Source organism: Aegilops tauschii, chromosome 2, assembly GCF_002575655.3.
Source record: "Aegilops tauschii subsp. strangulata cultivar AL8/78 chromosome 2, Aet v6.0, whole genome shotgun sequence".
In the NCBI taxonomy this organism is placed as follows: Eukaryota; Viridiplantae; Streptophyta; class Magnoliopsida; order Poales; family Poaceae; genus Aegilops; species Aegilops tauschii.
The window spans coordinates 572,958,749-572,981,704 of NC_053036.3; the positions used below are offsets into that span (position 1 = coordinate 572,958,749).

General features: G+C 43.8%; 1 protein-coding gene and 1 long non-coding RNA gene across 6 annotated transcripts; one reads left to right on the forward strand and one right to left on the reverse strand.

Annotated features, from left to right (window-relative positions):
- Positions 1-2,596: 2,596 nt before the first annotated feature.
- On the reverse strand, positions 2,597-7,890 carry LOC109759728 (polyamine oxidase 3). Of its 2 annotated transcripts, XM_073509047.1 has the most exons (12): positions 7,689-7,888; positions 7,028-7,360; positions 5,637-5,728; positions 5,030-5,142; positions 4,827-4,915; positions 4,590-4,703; positions 4,418-4,505; positions 4,244-4,329; positions 4,060-4,162; positions 3,873-3,970; positions 3,356-3,785; positions 2,597-3,269 (listed from the first exon to the last, which is right to left on the reverse strand). In XM_073509047.1, exons 8-12 carry the CDS (start codon positions 4,306-4,308, stop codon positions 2,952-2,954), a joined length of 1,014 nt encoding a protein of 337 aa, XP_073365148.1. In that variant the 5' UTR covers positions 4,309-4,329; positions 4,418-4,505; positions 4,590-4,703; positions 4,827-4,915; positions 5,030-5,142; positions 5,637-5,728; positions 7,028-7,360; positions 7,689-7,888; the 3' UTR covers positions 2,597-2,951. The 2 variants fall into 2 exon arrangements, with proteins under 2 accessions (XP_073365148.1, XP_020174159.1); XM_020318570.4 differs by lacking the exon at positions 5,637-5,728 and having other exon boundaries at positions 7,689-7,890.
- A 6,385-nt stretch (positions 7,891-14,275) lies between these two features.
- LOC123497158 (uncharacterized) lies at positions 14,276-19,479 on the forward strand. Of its 4 annotated transcripts, none has more exons than XR_012203339.1 (6): positions 14,276-15,074; positions 15,407-16,719; positions 16,819-16,932; positions 17,113-17,319; positions 17,711-17,790; positions 17,872-19,479. It is a non-coding gene; the product is annotated as an uncharacterized lncRNA (long non-coding RNA). The 4 variants fall into 4 exon arrangements; XR_012203340.1 differs by having other exon boundaries at positions 16,819-16,894; XR_012203338.1 differs by having other exon boundaries at positions 16,819-17,319; positions 17,708-17,790.
- Positions 19,480-22,956: the final 3,477 nt, after the last annotated feature.

Consider the following 22,956-nt stretch of genomic DNA (forward strand, 5'->3'; position numbering starts at 1 on the left):
TCGACCAGTCGAAATCAGTACCTACCGTTGGAAACCCTAGGAAACACGCTGTAAACAGATTCAGAAAGCGCTACGTCGAGACCACGATAGTAATATACTGACACTGATATATATTGGTCGGTTGCCGATTGGCATTCAGAATAATGGGCGGGGAAGCCACGGCCTTACGTTCTAACAACAGTGCAAGAAGAAAAATCAAGAACCACAGAACATGGGATGGAAGGACAGTAGGCGCCCAGTGATTAAGAAAATCAGCCAAAGAATCTGTCGATCGGCCAAAATCAGTGGCTACTGTGGTACTGTTGGAAACCCTAACAAACACGATGTGATCAGATACCAGACTTGGAAGCCTAACGAATCAGGGAGGTGCATGATGAGTCCTCACTCTAAGACGGCAACACGGAGTCAGGGCATCTCTAAAGTCGTCCATCAAACCGCTCCTAAATGTCTGAGACCGTGTGGTCTGGACAGTTTATCCTCCAATACCCTGCATCAAATGTCCGCGGAATAGCCTGGACGTCCAAAATTTCACAAACCAGAAGCAAACTAGTAGGAGGTTTGCAAGCGTCCGGACATTCGCCACATATGCCTCCGATATCCAGGACCCACGCAACCCTCCCAACCCCTCCCCCTCGTTCCGCTCTAACCGACATTCCGCTCTCCGCGTCGCATTCGTGCCGGTCCAGGGAGGACGTGACCGGTCGCAGCCGCATGCTGGCCATAAGGCGTGGCATTCACACAGATGAGGTGGCCGAGAAAGCTGCTCTGACCCACCGCTCGCATTAATGCCAGTTCAGAGCGGACATGACTGAGGCGACCAGGGGCGGAGCTCTTTGAGCTGAGCCTGTGGCACAGGCTACAGGGTCCGAAAAAAAAAATTAGTGCTAAATATCATGTATTTGGCCCGGTGCATCAGGGTGGGCCAGCAAGAGTGCTACAGGACCCCCTTTGAACCAGCTGCCCACGTCTCACGTATACACGCTCGCAGGCCTTGCCTTGACGCACGCACGAAGCCTTTCTCTGAACAAAAAAAAAGTGCACGCACGAAGCCAGCTATTCATCCCGCGTCTTCCACTCGAAAAAAACAAACAAATCCCATCTCCTCATCTCCTGTTCTGTGTTCTGTCCGAGCGCGGCGACGATACGATCAATCAGATTCAAATCGATCAGTTCCGAAAGATTCGAGACAGCACGGATCCGTTCCTGATAGATCCGAACGTACGCGCTGCAGCATCTAGTCCTAACGATTTGAAGCAGCCGGCAGCACGGATCTGTTCCTAATCGATCCGAACGTACGCGCGGCAGCAGCCGCCTTGCCTGACGCTTAATGCTGCAGCGACCACGTGCCGCGTCGTAAATTTCTCTTCCTCACATAGCAATGTGCTTTTATTTTTATTTATTTATTTTGTCTGGATTACAGGCATCTCTTGATTCGAATTTAACTCTTTTCTGTGTTGTTTGTCCTAAATATTTTTTAGGTTGCGACAATTGTATGTGTGAAATTATGGCTAGTGGATTAAACCTTATTTTATTCATTATTATGAATTGGGAGGAGGAGATTCAATGTGATCCTGGCAAAGGGAGATTGATAGAGTATTAAGTGATGATGTTATTTGTTATGTGGAGAAAGAAGAAACGGAAAATGTCATCAATGATCACGTTTTATATTTTATTATGTTCTACTTGAAAATTTGATTCCAGTTTTTATATTTTAGGTTAATGAACCTTGATATGTGATGATGTGTTTTAATTTGAGAATGCTAGACCTTTTCAAATAATTTTGCCATTTGTTTAGCATTATATTAAGCAGTTTGACTGTTGCATTTTGTTTTTATAAATAGACTTCTATTATGTTTAGTAATCCGTATTACAAGCTATGAAACGCAGCATCCATGCTTGAAATTTTTTCCCATGGTTAAGTGGTGCATCAGGGTAAGATTAGCTCCAGCTCCGCCCCTGGAGGCGACGGGACGGCTTCCTATCGCATTCAAGCGGGCTAGCCGTCCGTCCGCCTGCCCGACATTCACGTCGGCACGGCGAACGAGAAGCCAATCTCGCCGAACACATTCAAGCCGTTGCTCCGCCTGCCGGGGGGCGCTACTATTTGAAGATTGTCGGCCACGGCACAAACTACACCACCTCCGAGCCCCGACTCCCTCTGTCCGAGCCGCCAACCCTCCCTTCTTCCTTCTTCGACCTCCATGAGCAATGTTGGGACCCAATGTGGGTGGTGGAAGGCCCTCTCGCAGCGATGCCGCCACAAAATCACGGTCGAGGTGGACGCATGGCGTGTCCAATCCGCGGCCCACATTACGTCGGGAGAGCTTCCGAGCTCTTCGGAGGAGGAGAGCTTGGACGAGGAGGACGCGACTATGGATGAGGCTTTGGAGGCACCGGCTACCGGGTTCACCCAGATTGGATGGTCGGCTCCCTGAAAATCGTCCGCTGACAAGTCCAGACATGTACGTTGGCATTTGGTGTGTCCGATTTGGTTTGAATACAGCGAGGAGATGCCCTCACGGTGCTCTCTACGCCCTCTGGAATCACAAATGGTTTCGATGCAATCAGATTCGATTTTGAGTTATAAAACACTAAATAATCTGCCATCATCACCAATATTAAGAATGTCAAATGTAGTAAAATTACAGTGTTCCATCACACATACTACACCACCAACTCTGCCCTACAAAGATGGTCAAGTAGGCCGTAGCTCCTTACCAAGCACAAACCCCCCACATCACGCTGACAGTATACATACCGACGCCCACAAATTTTTATTACCCAACAGTAAGTTTATTCAGCAAACCACAGGGTCACACGACCACACGCCTCATGCCACGAGGAAGAGCAAGGATAGATTGCTCCCACGCTGCCTTCCTCGAGCAATCACTGGAATGAACGGCCGGCGAACCCGCCGCGACAATAGATAGATAGTTTAGGGGCGGGACTGTTTACAGCCGGGAGATGAGCAGCGGGACGGAGACGGTGGCCGTTTGCTCGGCCATCGGGTGGCACATCTCCAGCATGTCCAGCTCCCTGAACTTCTCCAGGACCCTCATCCGGCACTCCTCGGCTGCCATCTCCCCCGTGGAGAAGGCGCCGTGCACCGTGCCCGTGTACTGTACGCTCGTGGCCTCCCCCGCAAAGAATAGATTGTCGACAGGGATGCGGAGCTTCTCGTACAGGTCGCGCGGCTTGCCCACACCATCAAAGGTGTAGGAGCCAAGCGTGTTCTCGTCTGAGCCCCAGTGTGACACTAGGTAGTTAAGCTGCAATAGGATTTAGGCAACATGATAGTTAGAACTGGAAGCGGTATTGATGCTAATTATACTGAGATATGTGTCGAAATGCTAACCGGCTCAGCTGCATTAGGGAGGATCTTCTTCAACTGTGAAAACGCAAATTGAGCCGCGGCCTCATCCGACATCTTTTCAATGTCACAAGCAAGCCGGCCTGCAGGCATGTAAACAAGAACAGCATGCCCTGTTGCCTTGTGAAGGTTGAGGAAATAGCTGCAGCCATATGTGGTGGATGAAACTACTCCGAGGAACTCCACGTTAGGCCAGAAAACCTCACTGAAGTGGAGAACTATTTTGTTTTCGACCCCAACTGACAGTTCTCTTATTGCTTCCTCCTTCCACTCCGGGAGCCTTGGCTCAAACTTAATGGTGTTTGATTTAAGAACACCCAAGGGAACAGTGATGACTGCAGCATCCGCAACAAATGTTTTGCCATTGCTTACAGTAACCTCTACTCTATTCCAGTGCCGAACAATTTCAACAACCCTGAGGAGAAGAGCTTGGATCAGTACTAACAAACGGAAGGTGGAACCATGTTCATAACATTTAGAGGAAAAGCAGAGATATGCATACCTATGACCAAGGCGTATATCTAGACCTTTTGCCAAAGTATTTATAACTGGGCGATATCCACGAACCATGAGACCATGGCCACCAGGAAGAAGAACTTCCTGCACCCGATTACACAGAATATGGTCATGAATAATGCAGAGATCAATGGCTATTTTATTAGTACTAGGAGGAGGGGTGTGAATACTACCTGGTCCCAACACTGGAGCGAGATGGCATCCGCATCAGTAGCAAACCAACCCTCCATGCGGCACAAATACCACTGGAGAACATCATGTGCAATCCCTTCTTGCCTGATATGAGGACAATGGTGTCAGATAAGATAATCAATATCTTTACGATACCCTAAGCACACAGGGATTGATGGTGCGAACCTCAAGTGTGGATTCCTCTCCAAAACAATTGCAATGGCCTTAGCTATAGAAATATCTTCCTTCATTTCTTCCCTTAATTTGCCAGTCTGTGCACATACCAATGTTACAGGATATCAAGACCCAAGAAATATCAGCAAAAATAAATAAGCACCAAGAACTGAGAGAAGTAATTACCTCTTCCAATATAGCCTCAAACACTTTCCCTATCTTTTCTACAAACTCTTGTGGGACTTGAGATCCATTAGTATCATAAAGTGCATAACTGAAAGACAATATAACATGTTAGTTGCAGCCTTATTTGGTTTCATCATATCTCTGAACATACAGGACCTAGATTAAGTTGTACCTCTCGAGATCATGATCAAAAAGGACAGAGTCATCTCCACTGGTGCGGTACAGTGGAAGCCCAAGTCTTCCAATGATCGGTGCCAGGGGATTTTCTTCACAAACACCATGAAGCCTGGTGCACACAAAAATTGGAAATAAGATTCAAAATTGTGCTTCTAGATGAACTTCTGGTCATAAACAGTATAAACAATACTATAAATGTAGTGCAGGGAGCCAGGGAAATAATGGAACTCACCAAGATGCCCCAAGATCAACAGGAAACCCAAAAGAGTAGTCAGTGTGAACTCGGCCACCTATCCGGTCACGGGATTCCAGAAGAACGACCTGGAAAGATCACAATAGCATAGCTGATGAGATGACAATTGTATGGATCAAAGAGCATCGTATGAATTGCAGCTAAACCATCAGAACAAGATCAAAAACCACATTATGCAATACCTCGAAGGACGCATTCCTGAGCGCATTTGCAGCAGCAATGCCTGCAAACCCACCACCAATAACAATAGCTGAAGGCGTGTGGGATTTTCTACTGACATTTTCACCGTATGAGCCTGAAAAAGAAAAAAGAAGGTTTTGCCTTAAAATTAGAGTGGAATACTGAACTAGAAAGTTTGAAATGAAAGTGTTCAATGGTATGTATTTATTTTAGTGACCATCTGTCCATGTACAAGTGATTTCTCATTCAATTAGTAATATTAGTTATTGAAATACTAAGTAATAAACACAACATTTTGGGGACATCTACCAGAGGAAAGGCAGGCAGCATGCAATGTTTTCTGCACTTATCCATATATGGGGGTTACCTAAACTTTCACATATCTTATGGTGGTTGGATGGGATAACCAACAGCTTTAATCTTCTGATGAATTATGTGATTGGAGAATGCTTGTCTGCTGTGGGGTTACTGAGTTCATGTATGTGGAGATTTATGGTTTTCAGGCAGAGGCGCCGGCACTTATGGCTGACAATTTGCTTTTATGTGGCACGGGGTACCTCCAAATGAAAAAAAGACCAGTTCATACAAAAATAACATAAAGAAGCCTACCAAGTAGTGAAAGTGCCGATATCGTCTGTTCTTCTCACATCAACCCTCCTCTACCCCCTCCACCATGGAGGGTTAGTAGTGAGGCATGTTCCCTGTCTCAGAACAATGATGGCGAAGTAAGACAGGACAATTAAAGATTTTCGCTGATTTTCCCAACAACTTAACGCAGTGTGGACTGGAACTCCTAACATAATATGTTCTTGGTATGTAGCTCCAGAGTGAACCCTCTAATGTGTACGAGTATGACAGATCAAACTTAAAACGATTTAACACTTCTATTGGACAGGCAGCTGCAGATTAAACTATAGTACCTAAGATCATTAGTAACTTTTTCTAGCTGTGATTTGACATGATGTCTGTCCTTACAAGTGAGACATTGGACACTTGAGGCTACTCCAATAAATAAATGTGGAACAATGCTTTATTTTTAGACTGTTGTTTATGATGGTATTAGTTGGCAGACCTAGCTTTAGACAAGACAACCCTCTGCAGGATATGCTTCGGACACTAAAAAGGCAGTCAAACTTCAGTCCAGAACATAATCACCAAGCATCTTCTCTTATGATGACAATAGTTGCACTAAGACCCAAAAATTAAAAAAGGCATATGAGTTGAATGAATCTGACAAGAGCAAAGTGTTCTTTTATGAAACCGACAAGAGCGACGTTAAATGGAGCAAATAAATAAATATTTTCAATTGTGGCATTGGTCCACAAACAGCTAGATCCGTTAGCGAATATTCTGAACAATAATACACGCCAAACTACGTGCATCACAATAATATCGATCAATATGCACGGAATCACAACACATGAGTAAAATAAAGCATAACTGTACTTCCACGTGATGCCATTTGTGTAATCTGATTACAGGTATCTATCTATGTGATAACTAATTTTACTCTTACTAACAGTAAGAAGCCTGTGTGGACACACTCTTCGCAGCTAATATTCAGCGCTAAAAAATAGCATGGGACTCCACAACCACATGGACTTGTTCCTGCCAAATGGGCCAATCGGTCAAATCCTAGAAGCTTCCGAAGTGGTGGGTGCCCTTTGCGTGAGGTGTTGGCATAACAAATGAAAAACAGCTAGTATTTCGGTTTTTTCTTCTTCCTAGCGCCGTCCAAGGAAACGGCAATTGCAGCTGGACGGTTGATGCCTCTTTCGTCTGGCCCACGACGCCCCTCCCAACAACCATAAGCAACTAGTAGTAGAGAGTGTTTGGCATGACAAAATCAAGTTGGACCACCTGGTCCCAAATGGTGGCCAAATTCGATTTGTGCACTAAGAATGCATTGAAAAGGAGTCTAGTGTTGCGAAAGCAATGCCTAATCTAAGAAAAACACTACTACATGTGGAAAATTCTGCGGAGAAGAGCAAGGGACTTACTGTTGTTGTTCGCCATTCGTTGAGCTCTGTTTTTCCCCCTTAACGATTACTACTACTGAGATTGGATTGTCCTTCTTGACGATTACTTCTACTTGAATTGGAATTGGGGTGATTTATCAGCAGCGGCTGCGGGGAGAAATGCAGCAGGAAGATGAGGAGGCAGGCGACGTAGTGGTTGGAGTTGGAGTTGAGTCCCAGATTGACGAAACAGTTCATGCAGACGCGCAAGCCGAATGGCGACCCTCGTAGGAATTCACGGTCCCCGCTCTCGATCTCACTCCACACCCATGAAAGTTTCCAGGCGGTGCGGTTGGATGCTGGAGCAGCTCAGCACTGCAAAATCAGACAGAAAAACAAAGGGTTGATTAATTAAACAGTTTCGATCAGGCAAACGCGGTCCGCAGCACGCCCGTGAGGCTCCGGGAATCCCGGAAGGGGGAGGAGGCCTCGCTCAATCTGGGGAAGCAAAACCGCGACTGGATTCGGGGCAACCGACGCCCAATCCCGCAGCAGAATCCCGCCGGACAAGGGAGATGATGGGGCGGGTTTGGCCCCTAGGGCCGGCCAAGCACGCCCGCCCACCTCCCACTGCCCCCGGAAAATCCTCCCTACGCCCACCCGGGCCGTGCCAGAAATCCTGAAGAGAGGCCGCGAGACCCACCTCGAAATCCCGGCGGTGGACGAGCGGCCGGAGCGAGCGAGCGAGGGATCTGCAGATCAGAATCGCCGGAGTCGGAGAGGGGATTTTAGTAGGTGGGTGGGGGGAGGGAGAGAGCCTTTGTGCTTCCTGGCGTTCTGGTTCGGGGGCAGCTCTTTTCCGTTCGGGCTCGGGTTCTGTCTGGGGACGGTGCGTTGCTGTTGGGCTTCTCCTCGCCCTGGTGGCGTGCATATATAGGCCGGTTCCCGGTCTGGGGCGTTGCGTGCACCGCCCGGTGACCGCACCCGCGACACGGAGCCACGGGGGAAGGGAGGGACGAAGCACGCACGCGACGAGGGCGACGCGCTGGCACATCGTGCGCGTCTGCTCCGGGGACGGACGGCCCGGATCTCCCAGGAGCGGCCCGGGCGCGCACCACCACATGCCGGGCTGGGCTGCTTCTTGCGAATCGCGCCCTGTGGAATGCGCAAACTGCTATAACCTCGACGGGGGAAACCACCGGGGGTGCAAATTAATAAAGAGCAGATTTCGGATCCTGGACGCGCCCACGGACATTGACCAGACGAGCCTCAAATCTTGCATTTGAAATCACAAATCCTATTTTCAAAACATCAAATACATGCAAACACATGCACGTCGATTATTTTGAATATTTAGTCCGTATTGAGCCGGCAGGGTTGATAAACACCGCTTGTACTTAAGATTTTCAGATTCGTGTTTGACTAACGGGTTGGGGGTTTAGTTTCACCTCTCCACGTGAGGAGTGAGGCGTCCGGCTTAAAAAGCCGCACTGTCCAGAATGATACTTAATCTCTCTTCTTTCGTGTGATACTCAATCACCTTTTTCTTCATTTAATTCTACGTCACCTAATCAAAATTTTAATGAAAAAAGGAGAAGAAAATGTTTGGCTTGTGTTGCTAAAACATAATGGCAAAGTGCTTGCTGCGTGAACGATGCATGCTGCACTGCATGTTCCTGTGGCAAAAGTGAGGAGTGCGCGTGGCATGTTCACATGTTTATTTGACGCAAACGGCACGTGCGTAATACTGGTTTTGTAGCTGTATCTTGGGTGCTTTTCTAAAGGCAAACCTTTATCTGCCACGAGGAATTCGTTGATAGAGCCATCCCCATGCATGAACTCAGAAGAGAATGGTCTTTTTCTTAAGCTCGTACGTGCAAACCTAACTAAATATTTAATATATTCACTCCGTCTTATAATATAAAAGCGTTTTTTAAAAGATGCTTCTATATTATGGGACGGAGGGAGTAGATAATAAGTATTCCCTCTGTAAACCAATATAAAAGCGTTTTAAACGCTCTTATATTAGTTTACAAAGGGAGTACTCTAATTATGCCCGTTTTGCATATGCAGGGAGCTAGCGCGTCAGCCATCCACGCAACTCTTCTCAACAAGGGGAAAAATAGCTGTTTTTTACCAAGAAAAAAACTGAAAGAAGAAGAAGAAAACACTTCGCTTTAAAGAATTCATGTATCTCATGTCTACCCTAGTATATTATCCAACCAAGTGAAAAAATGGCTACTTCTATACTATATCTGTACTAAAATACTTGTAGTTGAGGGAACTTGTACAAATTTTCTCCAAATACAAGTATTTTGGCACAGATGTAGGACTTATTATGCATGATGCTCACGGCATTTCGTTTTCCAGCCCCTGGCCTGCAGTGAGCATCAAGTCCTTTTCGTACTAATGCCGACTGCGACTGAATTTCGGCTACGTGTGCGTGTGAGGCAGCGTGGTAGGAGCACATGCACGTCCATCGCCATCGCGCTCGGTCGCAGATTGGCGCCAAGTTCACATGCCAGCGGCCCGTCCAACCAGCCTCAAGTAGACACGCTCGGTTTATCTTCTTTTTATCATAATAGTACAATTGATTGATCGATTAACGTGATAACGACAGTTTACTTCCAACCGAAAAGCTGACGATTCAATCACACAACCAGAGAAGAGCGCGTCACTTCACGCGCGTAACAGGAGCACGAGGAAATTATGCACAGAAATCCCTGTCGTTCGCCTCCTTCTCAAAGGGGCCATGACATTGCCATGGCGATCTCGATCGTTGGCAAGGCTACAAACATGTCACGTGTGCTCGGGTAATGTATTATCCGTACTGGTCTCTAGTTGTATGACTTGAAAATTAGCAGAAATTGGATGATATAAATTCATGGTGGCTAGTATGTATTCCCTCCGTTTCAAAATAGATTACCCAACTTTGTATTAACTTTGTATAGTACAAAGTTAGTACAAAGTTGGGTAATCTATTTTGGAACGGGATGAGTACATAACTAAAAAATCTAGTCCAATTGACTTCATCCACCTATGTGTGTGTGTGTGTGTGTGTGGTGGGGGGGGGGGGGGGGGCATTATGTAAAGAAAGCAGATACCCAAGGAATTGATACATTGGTTTTTTTTCCTTTAATAGTTTACCTCCCCTCTCAAAAAAGAAGATACGCTCGGTCTATTTTCCTTTTTAATGAAATATTATTGATTAATCAATTAACTCGATAACAGCAGTGTATAAAAGGTGCGCGAGGAAATATGCACTAAAAATCCATGTCGTTCACCTCGTTGGCCATGGCGTTGCCATGCCGATCTCGATCATATGCAACACTACAAACATGTCACTTGTACTCGGATAATGAATTACTACCCTCACTAGTTTCTAGCCGTGTAACTCAAAATTTGACCCAAATTCGGATAATATATATTTGTGGTGGATGGTCTTCGACAAAAAAAATCTAGTATGGTTGATTTCGTCCACCTATCCGCGGGAAACATTATGTAGAGAAAGCAACTACCCAAGGAATGGCTACATTGATATTTTTTTCTTGAAGAGTCACCCAAGTGTTTGTCATTGTGAACTAAGCATAGCATAGATGATTAGCTTCCTTGTGGTGGAACCAGAACACTCGGGTTCAAGTCCTAGACTTGGTATGTGTGTTCGCATATTTTATGGATTCATTTCAGGTTCTTCGACATTATTCTTTCAGTGTTATGGCGCGCCTGTTAACTACGAGGTGTCTATTATGACTTTTGTCAATCTCTTCAAGATATATTGACTCTGTCTCTCATAGGTGGCCGTAGGATAGGGAATATGTGTGTTCATAGGGATGAGTGTGCATGCGTGTGCGTAAGTGTCCGCGTTTGTATTGTGCTCCTCAAGAAAAGTGTGGTATTTTAGGATAAAACGTCAAGATGACACTAAAGTCTTACAAAACGGCAAAAGGAAAAACTTAAGCTATTAGAAGGTAAGGCAGAAAAAGGAAAAATATCATATGATTACTTTGGAAAACTATCACGATGCAATACCAGATGAAATACACATCTATCTTGGCAGTGTGCACATCATTTTCTAGGGTCTATTTGACGTTGTATCACCTTTTGAAAGAAATGATAAGCATAGCTACATGAGTTAAACCTATTTTGTCACGTGATACACCGGCAAAAACAATGCAATCGATCAACCAAGCAACTAAAGAAGCCATGTGTTACCTTATATGGGAAGGACATACTAAAAAGAAATAAAAGGCAAACTAAATATCATACCACAAAACATACAAATCAAGGTTAGAATACATAATATACATTCCTCAAAATAGGAGGGAACTGGTGGGATTGGTTGGGGGTATAAATAGGAGGGACCAGAAATTTGACCGTCACCAAGTTAATTACACAACTCGGAAGGTCTGGCATGAACATAGGTAATAACTTTCAGACGGTTCAGAATGTCCAACCAAGTATCATACGAAGGCTCTGAGGTGTATATTTCGGCAGTGATGCACTATGTGTTGTCACCTCGGAAATTTTGACCGGTTAGCTTCGAAAATTCCGACATCACAACAGAAGGTTTGTCGAATGCTTTGGTCATTCTGAATGGAACACTTGGAAGCTTCGAATGGAAAGGGTTATGCAACAACTATATATGGTGAATGGTTCAGCAATTCTGACTGGAAGAGCTCGAAAGTTTTGAAGTGAATGGAACTAGGTAGATATAATGGAGGAATCTTTGAAGGAATTTGAGGGTTTTGGAGTTTAATCTTTAAGCACATGGAGAAACAAACTCATCATGACATCCTCATCCCATTTTCTTACTATCAGCATGCCTATGGACTAAATATGATCTTCGATCACTAAAATGAAAAGGTGGAATCCTTGGCTTGGCCAATATTTGTCTTGATGCAATTTGTAGGGGTCAGCTTCTATTCCTTTGTTGCACCCACAAGGAACGTTTTTCCTAAAATAAATTGTAGGAGACATTAGTTCCTTGAGACATGTTGACATTAATTACCAAAATTCACCAAGGGGTTAGATGACTTTTAACTGTTGTTATCTAGAAAAATCTCCAAAAAAGCAACATGGAAAAATATAAAATATAATAAGAATAGAACACTAGTAAATGAGGAAGATATATGAAGCAACTAAAACTAGTTGAAAATCTGCCTCATGCATTCCCCTGTTTTGATAGTGATCTAGAGCAATAGCTTGAAGAAAGGAAACGGCAAGGGGAAACACAAAGCATTTTAAGACAAGTAACAAAAATAGCTTGACCATCTAATTATTTCATCCCAAGAACTAACAATAAGTCTCATATAGAACCTAACTAGCTTATTTGATTAGACTCTCACATTACCCCTATTTAATAAGGAACTAGGGTTGCATACACTCAAGAAAAATAAATAAATAGGAGAAGCACAAAAGCATAACCTGCCTTCGATTCGATCAGGAGCTCAGTAGTGAACTAATCCTAGAATGATGACGCGAGGGAACAAAAAATATCACAATGAACTACACGAAAATCAGTAGCAAAAAACACCTTAAAATCATAACCACAAGATGGTATGAACAAAACCAGACAAACACAACCAAGAATCCCACACACGCAAGAGAATAACATGAAACCCTAGAGCGCAAACTATCGACAAGAGGAGAGTGGAGAAGTGGCTAGCGAACAAAAGCGTAACAGACACCACTCTCCATTACTCTATCCACTCTTATAACTGGCAACACAATGAGAAAGAGCCCAACACACTAGCAAAATCGACTAGAAAGAGAAAAAGGTCCAGTAAAATCCAACCCAATCTTGCAACCACATTCGAGAATCACGACACACATGGCCAATGATTAGAGATATGACTGAAGGCACACAAAATTTTTAGGCGCCTGAATAGTGGGAAATGTGTATTTTTATTGATTGATTACTCAATTACCACAATAGCAACAATTAACTTCCCCTGAAATGCTAACATGTTAATCATCACCAGAGAAAGAGTGCATCACTTCCCGTGTGTAAAAAAGGAGCACGAGGGAGCTATGCACTAAAAGTCCATGTCATTCGCCTCGCTCTCACAGGGACCATGACATTGCCATGTTGATCTCGATCGTTTGCAACACTACAAACTTATCACATGTATTTGAATAATATATATTATCCATGCCAGTCTCGAGTCATATACCTCAAACTTTGAGACTAATCCGGACAACATATATCTGTGGTGCCTAGTATACAACTCAGATATGTAGACTAGATTTGTGGGAAACATTTTATATATATATATATATATATATATATATATATATATATATATATATATATATGGTTACTATTCATCATCCAGGATGCAGAATAAGTTATTCTTCACCCGAGGTAATCTTACGATCACTTCCTAAATAAATTACGTTTAGAATATAAATAGTTACATGCACATTAATTCAATATGTAAAATTTGGTCCAAAAAAAAGTTATAAGATCAGAAAAATCATATTTTATGTATGTTTTACAATATGTTTTTACATTTGTAATTTTATGTAACATAAAATATTTTTTACGGCGAGTACATATTTTCTGACGTTCTTTTTTTATGTATGAAATAAGACAAAATTTACAAAACATAAAAATACGGTGCACTGATGTCAAAATAGAGAGGGGGTGAAGAATAACTATTCCTCACCCAGGGTGAAGAATAACTGTTCCTCACCCAGGGTGACGAATAGCGCGACCCTATATATATATATATATATATAACGGAGACGATGAATTTCATTTTTCTTTTCTTTTTTGAACACATGAATTTCATTTTTCTGGGATGTTCATCTTGCGTTAGAAGAAACGTCAAGGCGACACAAGACAAAGCGGCAAACCTGGAAAAATATAAAAAAAAGAGTAGGGAAACGTTATCTGGCGAATGTTCGCTGGAAGCGTTTTCTTGGCGAATTCCCAGCGAACTCCCCAAACTTGTTATGCCATACCAACTAAAGTTGGCATGACAACATTGTATGATTTGTCATGATTGGAGGCAAAATTTGCCATGTAGCGCAAAAAAGGTTTCCACAAAAAAATTGCCATACGTATCCTGCCAGTTATCTCTACTCCTAGTGGACGAGTTGGTTGAATAGTCCCACCATTTCCGTCTGTTTTTTTTCGTCTGGTTTTTTTTCGTCCCACCTCCCACCATCTCATACCATTGGTTTTTATCTATGTAAAAAAATTGCACAAGAAAAAAAAATCAATTTGCCCCGTACCACCGCCCCTCCCTCGACCTCCCTTGTCCGCCACCAGTGCGGCAACCGCCGCCGAATCCTAGGTCACCGCACACCGCCGCCGCCGCTGCGAATCCCTAGGGACGCCGCACGCCGCCGCGAATCCCCAGGGACGCCGCCGCCGTCGTCGCGGATCCCCAAGGGCGTGGTCGTGTTGCCCTGATTGGAGGAGACCGTGCCAGCCTTGCCTTTTTTGGAGGACGAACACATGTATTTCGAGGCCCATGTACGTCAATCCCGACCTCCGCTTTCCCCCTTTTCCATCGAGGGCCGTCGCCGCTGCTTCGTCTTCTATCTCTCTGGATCCCCATCGGCACCCTCGCCATGCCATCTCAACGTCAGCGGCCCGACGACGCCGACTCCTTATCGACTCCTGAGGCGTCCGCCTCTCTGCACTCCATTATCAGACTCCCCAACTGCCCGCCGGCTGCCTCCCTGCACTTTGACGCCGGCTTTCCACATCTTCGTGACGCAACCAGATCACTGCAAATTTGCGCCATTCATGCCAGCAACCTAATCATATTTTCAGCATGCGTTTTTCTCTTTTGTGCAGGCCACAATATCAATGGAAGAACAACGCCCAAACATAACTGATGTCTCCATGTTCCATTGGTTTGTCGGACAGAACAATTGACATGGCCAAATTGCATGTTTCATTCTAGATCGTAGGAGGTTGGACCTTTGGATTTGGATGCTATCATGCAGATCGAGAAGGAAGTAGAGTATAAAATTTGCGGTGTTCAAGTTGTTACTTTAAGATGAAAAATAAAAGAGCAGAAAAGACGATGATGTGTACAGCAGAAAATAAGAAGATATATGGAGTATGCTTCAGGTAATTCATCACTGCATATGTTTCACATTTGTTTCTTTTAATGCAGTGAATTAACTAATATAGAGATGTAACTGTATTTTGGTTAAATAGCATGATTTAAGTGTCTAAGGACAAAAAGAAATTCACGCATTGGGTTGCCACTACAACGAAATGAGCTTGTAAATAGTTGTAAAGCATACTCTGCCCGTATATCAAATGAACTCAAGGAGACACAGCCTTACAATTGAATGTCCACATTCCTTTTTCGAGTTCATAGAGCTATTTCTTAATGAGTTATTATGTTGATGCACACTGCATTCATTTTACTGATTTTTTACTGTATTTCTTTACAGATATAGGAGGACTAGGTGCGTGCATTGTAAATGCATACATATTTAAGTGGTGTCCAGGACAATGAATACAAAACAAAACGTTGCAATGCAACGGCGAGTGGCAGCGGAGGGCTGGAGGCGGCAGGAGGAGCAGGTAGATGAAAGCAAGTAAGCGACGGCGGCCTACATGTATGGCTTGGTACTGAAGAACATCTGTTTATCTTTAGGAGATCTTGTGTTGTGTTTTGTTACGAATTATCGTTGTATATGAAGAGGACAGTAAGAGAAGATCTGCAGTTTTGTCTGTGTAAGTTCTACTATTGTAGTTTTTTCTTCTTGCAAAATCCCAAACCATTTACCCATCTATTAATTGTAAATTGTTTTAACTTCCTTGCACACAAAAAGAAAATATGCTTGGATTTGTGAAACAACTATATTTTTCTTGTAGAATGGTGAAAGAGCTACATTGTTATACTGCTCTTTGATTCAAGTACTTCTATTCCATATGCACATAGGAAACTTGAATTACACCACAACTATGTGGCTTGCCAAATGTAAGGATGACAACGTTGTGATGAGCGGAATTGGATGTAGTCAGTAGGGAGGGAGGCGAGATGAGCCAAACCTCGCCCTGTCTTTTGAGATATCTAATTTGTTAACTTTTTTATAATTATAATAATTTGATTACCGAGTTCAGCAAAGTTATGCTGGATGGGGCATTGTACATGGTGCAGCCAAGAACTTTTTTTTAGTTTTCTGAATTACATTTGCCTAATGTATGGATTCCCTTTTGGTTGCACATCTAATTCTACAGATACTTGAATGGAGCAACTCTGCAACTACACAACTATTATAATTGTGAATTGACAACTCGTAGCCCTGATCAAGTACAAGATTAATTGATACAACTTTGAGAATACATTTGTATAGTGTTGCTTAAGAGATGTTTGGTTATAATATACTATGTCTTATATTTAGGAACAGAGGTAGTACTATTTTTCTTGAATATCCAACTCAATTGTGTGTTGGCTCTTTTCTCTTCAAGGAAAACATGTTCTTTTACTTTTAGAATACATTCGCAGGACGACGCTACACCTAGCGCCGTGAACGACTCATAGGCCGCTTCGGATGAGATCATCAAATTGGAAGGACAGGATGAGGATATGGACCTCCCGGAGATCTTCAATATGGAAGGACAATGTCGTTGTTGTTGTAAAAACATGGTGATGGTGTTTGAGTTGAAATAGGCAAGGGCAGTCGACCACGAGAGGAGTTAAAAGAGAACGGACGGAATCAACCGAGCCTTCTGTCCATTCAGTCTCCAACTTGACAAGGTTAAACACGAGATGCTTTTTTTCCTAAGTAGTATCTATGGTAGCATCTTACATTTGTTAATCCAATTATCCTCACCTTTTAATTTCCCAACATTCCAGGGAAAGCAAAAGGAAGCCCATTGAACTGATGCAACCATGGTCCAAGTGGCAAGCTAGAAAGCAACACGCTTCGACGGTATCATTCCTTAAATAAGCATGACATTTGCTGAAATGGTAGTTTTTCATTAACTTTGTAATCTTTATTCGTATGTCAGCAGCTCTCTGACTATGCTTTAAATGAAAGCAGTTTACATTGATATGATATGAGCATCAGAGATTAAGAAGAAAATGGGCATGTCAGAATTAGTTATAGTTGGTTGCCTTTAATATACATCTTTCATGTTCCCTCTGTAGAGCGTCCACTCCGTGTCCCCGCTCGTCATGTAGGTGACCTTGGTGACATTGCCATGGTCGCAAATGGCCACAACGGTGTAGTCATCAAGCCTTGGGTTCAGCCCGAGCACGAGTCTGTGTGGGTACCAGTTGTTGGGCAGAGGAAGGAGCTCGATCTCCTCGCCGGTGACAGGATTTAAGAGACCACAACATCGACCATAGGCAATGGTGAGGTAGCCCTTGGGTAGTTAGTTCGTTTTGATGTTTCCGGTATATTTATTGCCTTTATAATCTTTGGTCTTAAGTTTACTCCTTTTGCTTGATTCTAGGTATTATGTATGCGCTATTTCAGTCTTCGGCTTTTCTTCCTTGTGGTTGAATCTGGGAATTATGTATGAGCTGGTACCTTTCATGATTAGAAGATATATAGTATGGTTAGATGGTTTTGTTTAAGCATACATATCTGGACTCTGTTATTGGGTACATTTCTTGTTCTGTCAAATACAGTCGTCGTACTGAACATCAATAGTGTCAATGCGCTGAGCTGATAAATACTGGCAGACTGCCAATGTATTAGTGGTTAAGAATTTTTCATTTATCCTGTTTGCATGTCCAGCAGGGTAGCTATAGCAGTTAGATTGGATCACGACTGAAACCAAGAACTTTGGGATGGTGCGAGGAGTGGTAGTCATAAAGCAAGTAAGAGAAATGTTTTCCTTTCTTTGCAATATATATATTTCTTATGTGTTGTCTTGGTATCTAAACAGCTTCTTTGTGCAGGTAACAAAGGTAACAATTCAAGTATTCAAGGGACATAAAGAATTACCTACAGTTTGCTTGTTTGATTTCAAGTAATGCATCGTACATTCTGCCGCCACGTAAAAATAGAAATTTGATGTACTTTACTAATGCCAGGGTTCATATTAAGATAATCTGGTATCGTTTGATCTATGCATGCCGGTAGTTTCCATGGCTCAGTTATCAGCTTCCTTTGAAGCTTTTTGACTTGCTTTTATCGGTAAATAATATATACCTAATGAGTCAGATGCCGAGGCCAAGGGGAAAACTTGTTTTTATCGGTTACAATCTTTATGTATGCCCTGGTACCTTTCGTGATTAAAAGATATTTAATATGACTAGATAGTTCTGCTTAAGCATACATACTTGGACTCTGTTATTCAGTACATTTCATGTTCAATCAAATACACTTGTCATCCAAAATATAATGCTATGAGCTGATAAATACTAGCAGACTGCCAATATATTAGCGGTTAAGCATTTTTCATTTATTCTATTTACATGTCCAGCAGGGTAACCATAGCAGTTAGACTTGATCACGACTGAAACTACGAACTTTGGGATGGTGCGAGCAGTGGTGGTCAGCAAGCAAGAAAGAGAAATGTTTGCCTTTATTTGCTATGACTAACATGATGTTCTCTCAGGTATGTAAAGCTCCTTTGTGCAGGTAACAAAGGTAACCCTTCAAAGTATTGAAGGGACAAATAAACTGCAGATTGCTTGTTTGATTTCAAGTGAGTGATTCATGTTCTTGGCATCAACCGTTGTTTGAGATCTTTTGTATTTGTAGGAGCACATGCTTAAATATTAGACGATCCCAAGTTAGATATACACCGACATGTGTATATAGAGATGGAAGCAAATTACTAGCATTAATTTTGACGATGAGGAAGGTAAAACAGAGATGCGAATTACTAACATGGACACTAAGAGTAGGTCTTGGCGTCTTCCTCTCCCTCCGAACTGATGTGGTTGTGTGGGTGTTGTCAACTGATGTGCCTATGCAGATCATCGTTGCCTAAGATATATGCCGGTGGATGGAAATAGAGGTGTTCAAGCGAGTCAGCGGCATGTCTGCCATGCCACAACAGCTCAGCTCCGAACATATAATAGGCGCAGCAAATAACATCGCATAATTTAGGCAAGCGAAATATAGCTGTGAAATGCCTCCATGTTGTATTGCACACCCATTGCTTAATACTTTGACATAAGTATAAACATCTACAAGCCTACTGTTCTTCCGCGTGTTAAATTGAATAAGATTATGATGGTATAGTGTTGCTGTTGATGCGTTGCGCAGCAGACGTTTCCTTTGTCCCTTCAAAGACGCGGATCATACATTAGCATGCTCAAGTTGCGATGACTTGACATAGGCAAGAAAGTTCCACACATTTTCTCTTCCATTCACACTTATACTTTAAGGGGTTTCTTACAGGTTTAAAACCTTGAAGCTTACATGGTCACTAATATGGGCATGTTGTGTTAAATCAATAACCTTCATTTCAGTCTTTAGGCATTATGAAGAAACTTCAACATTGAAGATAGTGAAAGGTGATTTTTTTTTCGTTTCCTTTGACATATATTTAAGTCCTTTTCCCCCTCTTCTCTCTCATTTTCCATTAATTCAAATATGTTTTATTACCTGGTGAATATTTATTCTGTTTTAGTGGCTGACTAATTGGCCCTTCGTTGATCGATATGGTTACCTTTGAATGGCATGAAAGAGGAGGAATAAGGGTTGCTTCCCGTGCTTAATAATTGTATATATAAACTGTACATATAAATTGATCGCTTTATCTAATTACAGGGCAGCTATATTGCATAGTATTCAGTATAAACATGTTTTCTTTTAATTTTTTTTCTATATCACTTAATAATAGTTGATGTTGTTAATTTAGCTTGACACAAGTATGTGATTTGAAGTTTCATTTGATACATTGAAGCTTGGGACTTTTGCCGTTTGGGTTCTCATCTGTTATTCTATTGCATACATTTATTCTATTATTGTGCAAATTTTATAGTGGCATGCTTTAACCATGACTATTGTCTTCATGCAGACATGCAGTGCACTTGAATTGGATAATAACGATGGTTTTAATTTTGCCTCAAACATGCAGAAGAAATTCAAGATAGTTTTTTTTCGGTGAATACATACATTATAGCAAGCATTAGGTTTTTGACCATGCACGAGCAATGTATAGAAGGTAGACATGGAGGAATATTTTATGGGCAATTCAATGTGTATTGACTGTAACACTAAACTATACCATATATAATCTTTATTCAATTTTTTTTTGCATTGCACATATATGATCATGTATATATAAAGCTGAATGAAGTTTTTAGTTGAGTTGATTCTTGACAAGCTCAAATCCATCACGGGCCTGGGGCTTGTCAGCGACGTGTTCAGGGATCCAAGACCTACATAGCCTCCCCGGCCAGGCCACCATTGGCCACATCTGCCACTCCACCTTAGGTGGCGACGCCAGCTGTGCAAGGTGTTGCCGTTCCTTGCCGGGCACCGGTTCGGGCAGCTCGCCGTGGAGCACAACGGCAACCTGGTGAACTACTCGCCGCTGCGCCACAAGCTGGAGGCGCAGGGCTCCATCTTCAACAATTCGTTAGACACGGAGGTCATCCTCCATAACATGGATGCACATGTTGTAAGTCGTGTGATGATGTTGGTTCACTGTGTCATAAACTTCATACCTGGCTGATAAAGTGTGCGATGATTCTCACTAATAGTGTCCGAAAGATTCCAGTCAGAAAAATGAAATACTCTACAGAAAAACACCTAATACAAATGAAAAGGGAACTACTTATTCAGCACTAATTAAATCTGAAGAGTTATACATGCTTTTTGTGTTGATAATCTTCAGTGTGATTTTTTTTCTTTTTGCTTGATTTCTAGCTTTATGCATTTTTCTCATAATATAATAAGAAATATTTATATGCATTGTAGCCCGTAGCAACGCACGGGCATTCTATTGGTACTTCATTTGTTTTTGAGATAGCTCACCAGCCACCACTCACTCATGCTGAATGGTCTACGTTGTATACTTCAGTAAACTATCGCAGCACAGTACGCATGAAAACAGTTCCATGAAAACATGAAGTTATTTGGCGGGTTTCCCCGTCATTTTCTAGAGTCTATTCAGCGATTGATCTGCGACCAGAAGAATGGATAAGCGTATCTACACGCGTTACACGCCCGCTGGCAGCTCGATCCACCGGCAAAAGGACGCAATCAATCAACCGGCCAAGCAGGCACTGAAATGAAGTAAGGACTACGACCAACAGCTAGCGTGCATGATGTTGACACGCCACACATTTCTGATCAGTGACCACTAGAGGAGCAAGATGTCTCAGTGGAACAGTAGTTGGATTGCGTTCAAAAAAAAAAGGAACAGTAGTTGGATTAGTTGGTAACCATGCACGTACGTCGATTACTGTAACTTCATCGATCAAACGATTTACTCGAACGTAGGTATGGTATTAGAGAATGAGCGAGCTAGTTGCCGTCTGAAACTCAGGAATGCAAAGCGTGTGGCCGGCCGGTCGGGCTGAGCGATCGAGGCTGCCCGGCCGTGCGGCGCCACGCCACGCCAACCGACGCACGGGAAGGAAGGAAAGGCCGGTGCCTGCCTGCCCACCTACCAAATCCTTGCGGTCGCAAGCGCGTGACTTCTTCCTTCCCTTCTCCATGTGAGAAGAGCAGCAGAGCACATGCTGACATGCAGCTCTGCCCTGCTCCTCGACGACGAATCGATCAACTCGAGAGGACACCGTCGTGCGTGTGTTGGTACAAACAAAAGGCCATGTGTACATGATGCGAGGTCCGTCAGGACATGGGCCGCGGGCAAATTTGATAAATTTGACCTATAAACGAAATCAAATCACAGAATGAACTGTCCGTGAAACTATTTCACGCGGCTGACCCGTGGCGCCTAGCTCTCAGGCGCTGCACTAGTGCAACGCCTAGGAGCTAGGCGCTACATTGTATAGCACACTGACTTAGTAATTTTCTGATCACACGGGTGCGACGCTGGCCGTGTAGCGCCTATCTGTGAGGCGTTGCACAATGTAGTGTGGCGCCTTCGTGTCGGGCGTCGCACAAAAAGGTCAGCCGCGTAAAATAGTTTCACGGATAGTTCATTCTGTGATTTGATTTCGTCTATAGGTAAAATTTGTCAAATTTGCCGGGCCGCGAAGCAGCGAGAGACCAACCCTTGTGTTGTGTACGAGCCCGGCCGTGCAATCACGAGGAGGCCTTCATCGACGACGGGGCCGTGACAGCGTGACCCGGCGCAGTGCGGTGGAGCTGCACGGCGGAGTACTCTTCGAACAGTCCGGTGCGGTGGCCCAGCTTCACGTGCGCTCGCGTGCAGACGTACGGGAGGGCGCGACCCGGGAACAGAGCGGTTGGTGCGCTCCGTGGCGTCCCCGCCACCACACGATCGATCATCGATCAGTCGACCCCCCGCAGGTTGTACTCTCTTTTTTTTGAGAATGGAGGTTGTACATTCATAGCTCATAGCCATGTGCCTACTGCCTAGTGCTTCCATGGGTCGGACAGATGGAGTCGGCTCGGGCACACACAGCATCGAAATATCTCCTCCTACTCCTAGGCTCGTACCTGAAGCTGCTGCTGCATGGTAGTACTCCTACCTGCTAGTGCATGGGGAGAGGGAGGAGAGGACATGCGACATGGACACCGTGCAATGAGTGTTGCACCGTCGTGCTTTGTGCGTGCGTGTGGCATCGGAGCCATGTTTGGAAGATGGCATGAAGTGGTTTCCACCGCCGGTGACAGCCCAACCGTCCAATTTGGCACTTTCGGGAAGCATTTACCAAGGAGGCAACAACTACTCAGGAAACACGCTTTGTACTCGCGAGGGTCCATCTCATCTGTGTACGCGTCGGCGGCCGGAGGGTCGGCATCGTTCGTGCTGGTGGTGCCGTTCTCCGATGCGGATGAAATGTAGCCGGAGAGGCGGCGGAGGAGGCGCTGCTGCTCCTTCACGTGGCGGGCGGCCTTGGCAAGGGGTGGTGTCCTTCTGCCACGTG

Bases quoted from the DNA above. Each gene is read 5' to 3' on its own strand.
- LOC109759728 (XM_020318570.4), bottom strand. The intron at 4,916-5,029 runs GTATTGCATAAT...TGATCTTTCCAG, and splicing joins TCAGGAATGCGTCCTTCGAG to GTCGTTCTTCTGGAATCCCG. The intron at 4,506-4,589 runs GTACAACTTAAT...ATTGTCTTTCAG, and splicing joins TTTGATCATGATCTCGAGAG to TTATGCACTTTATGATACTA.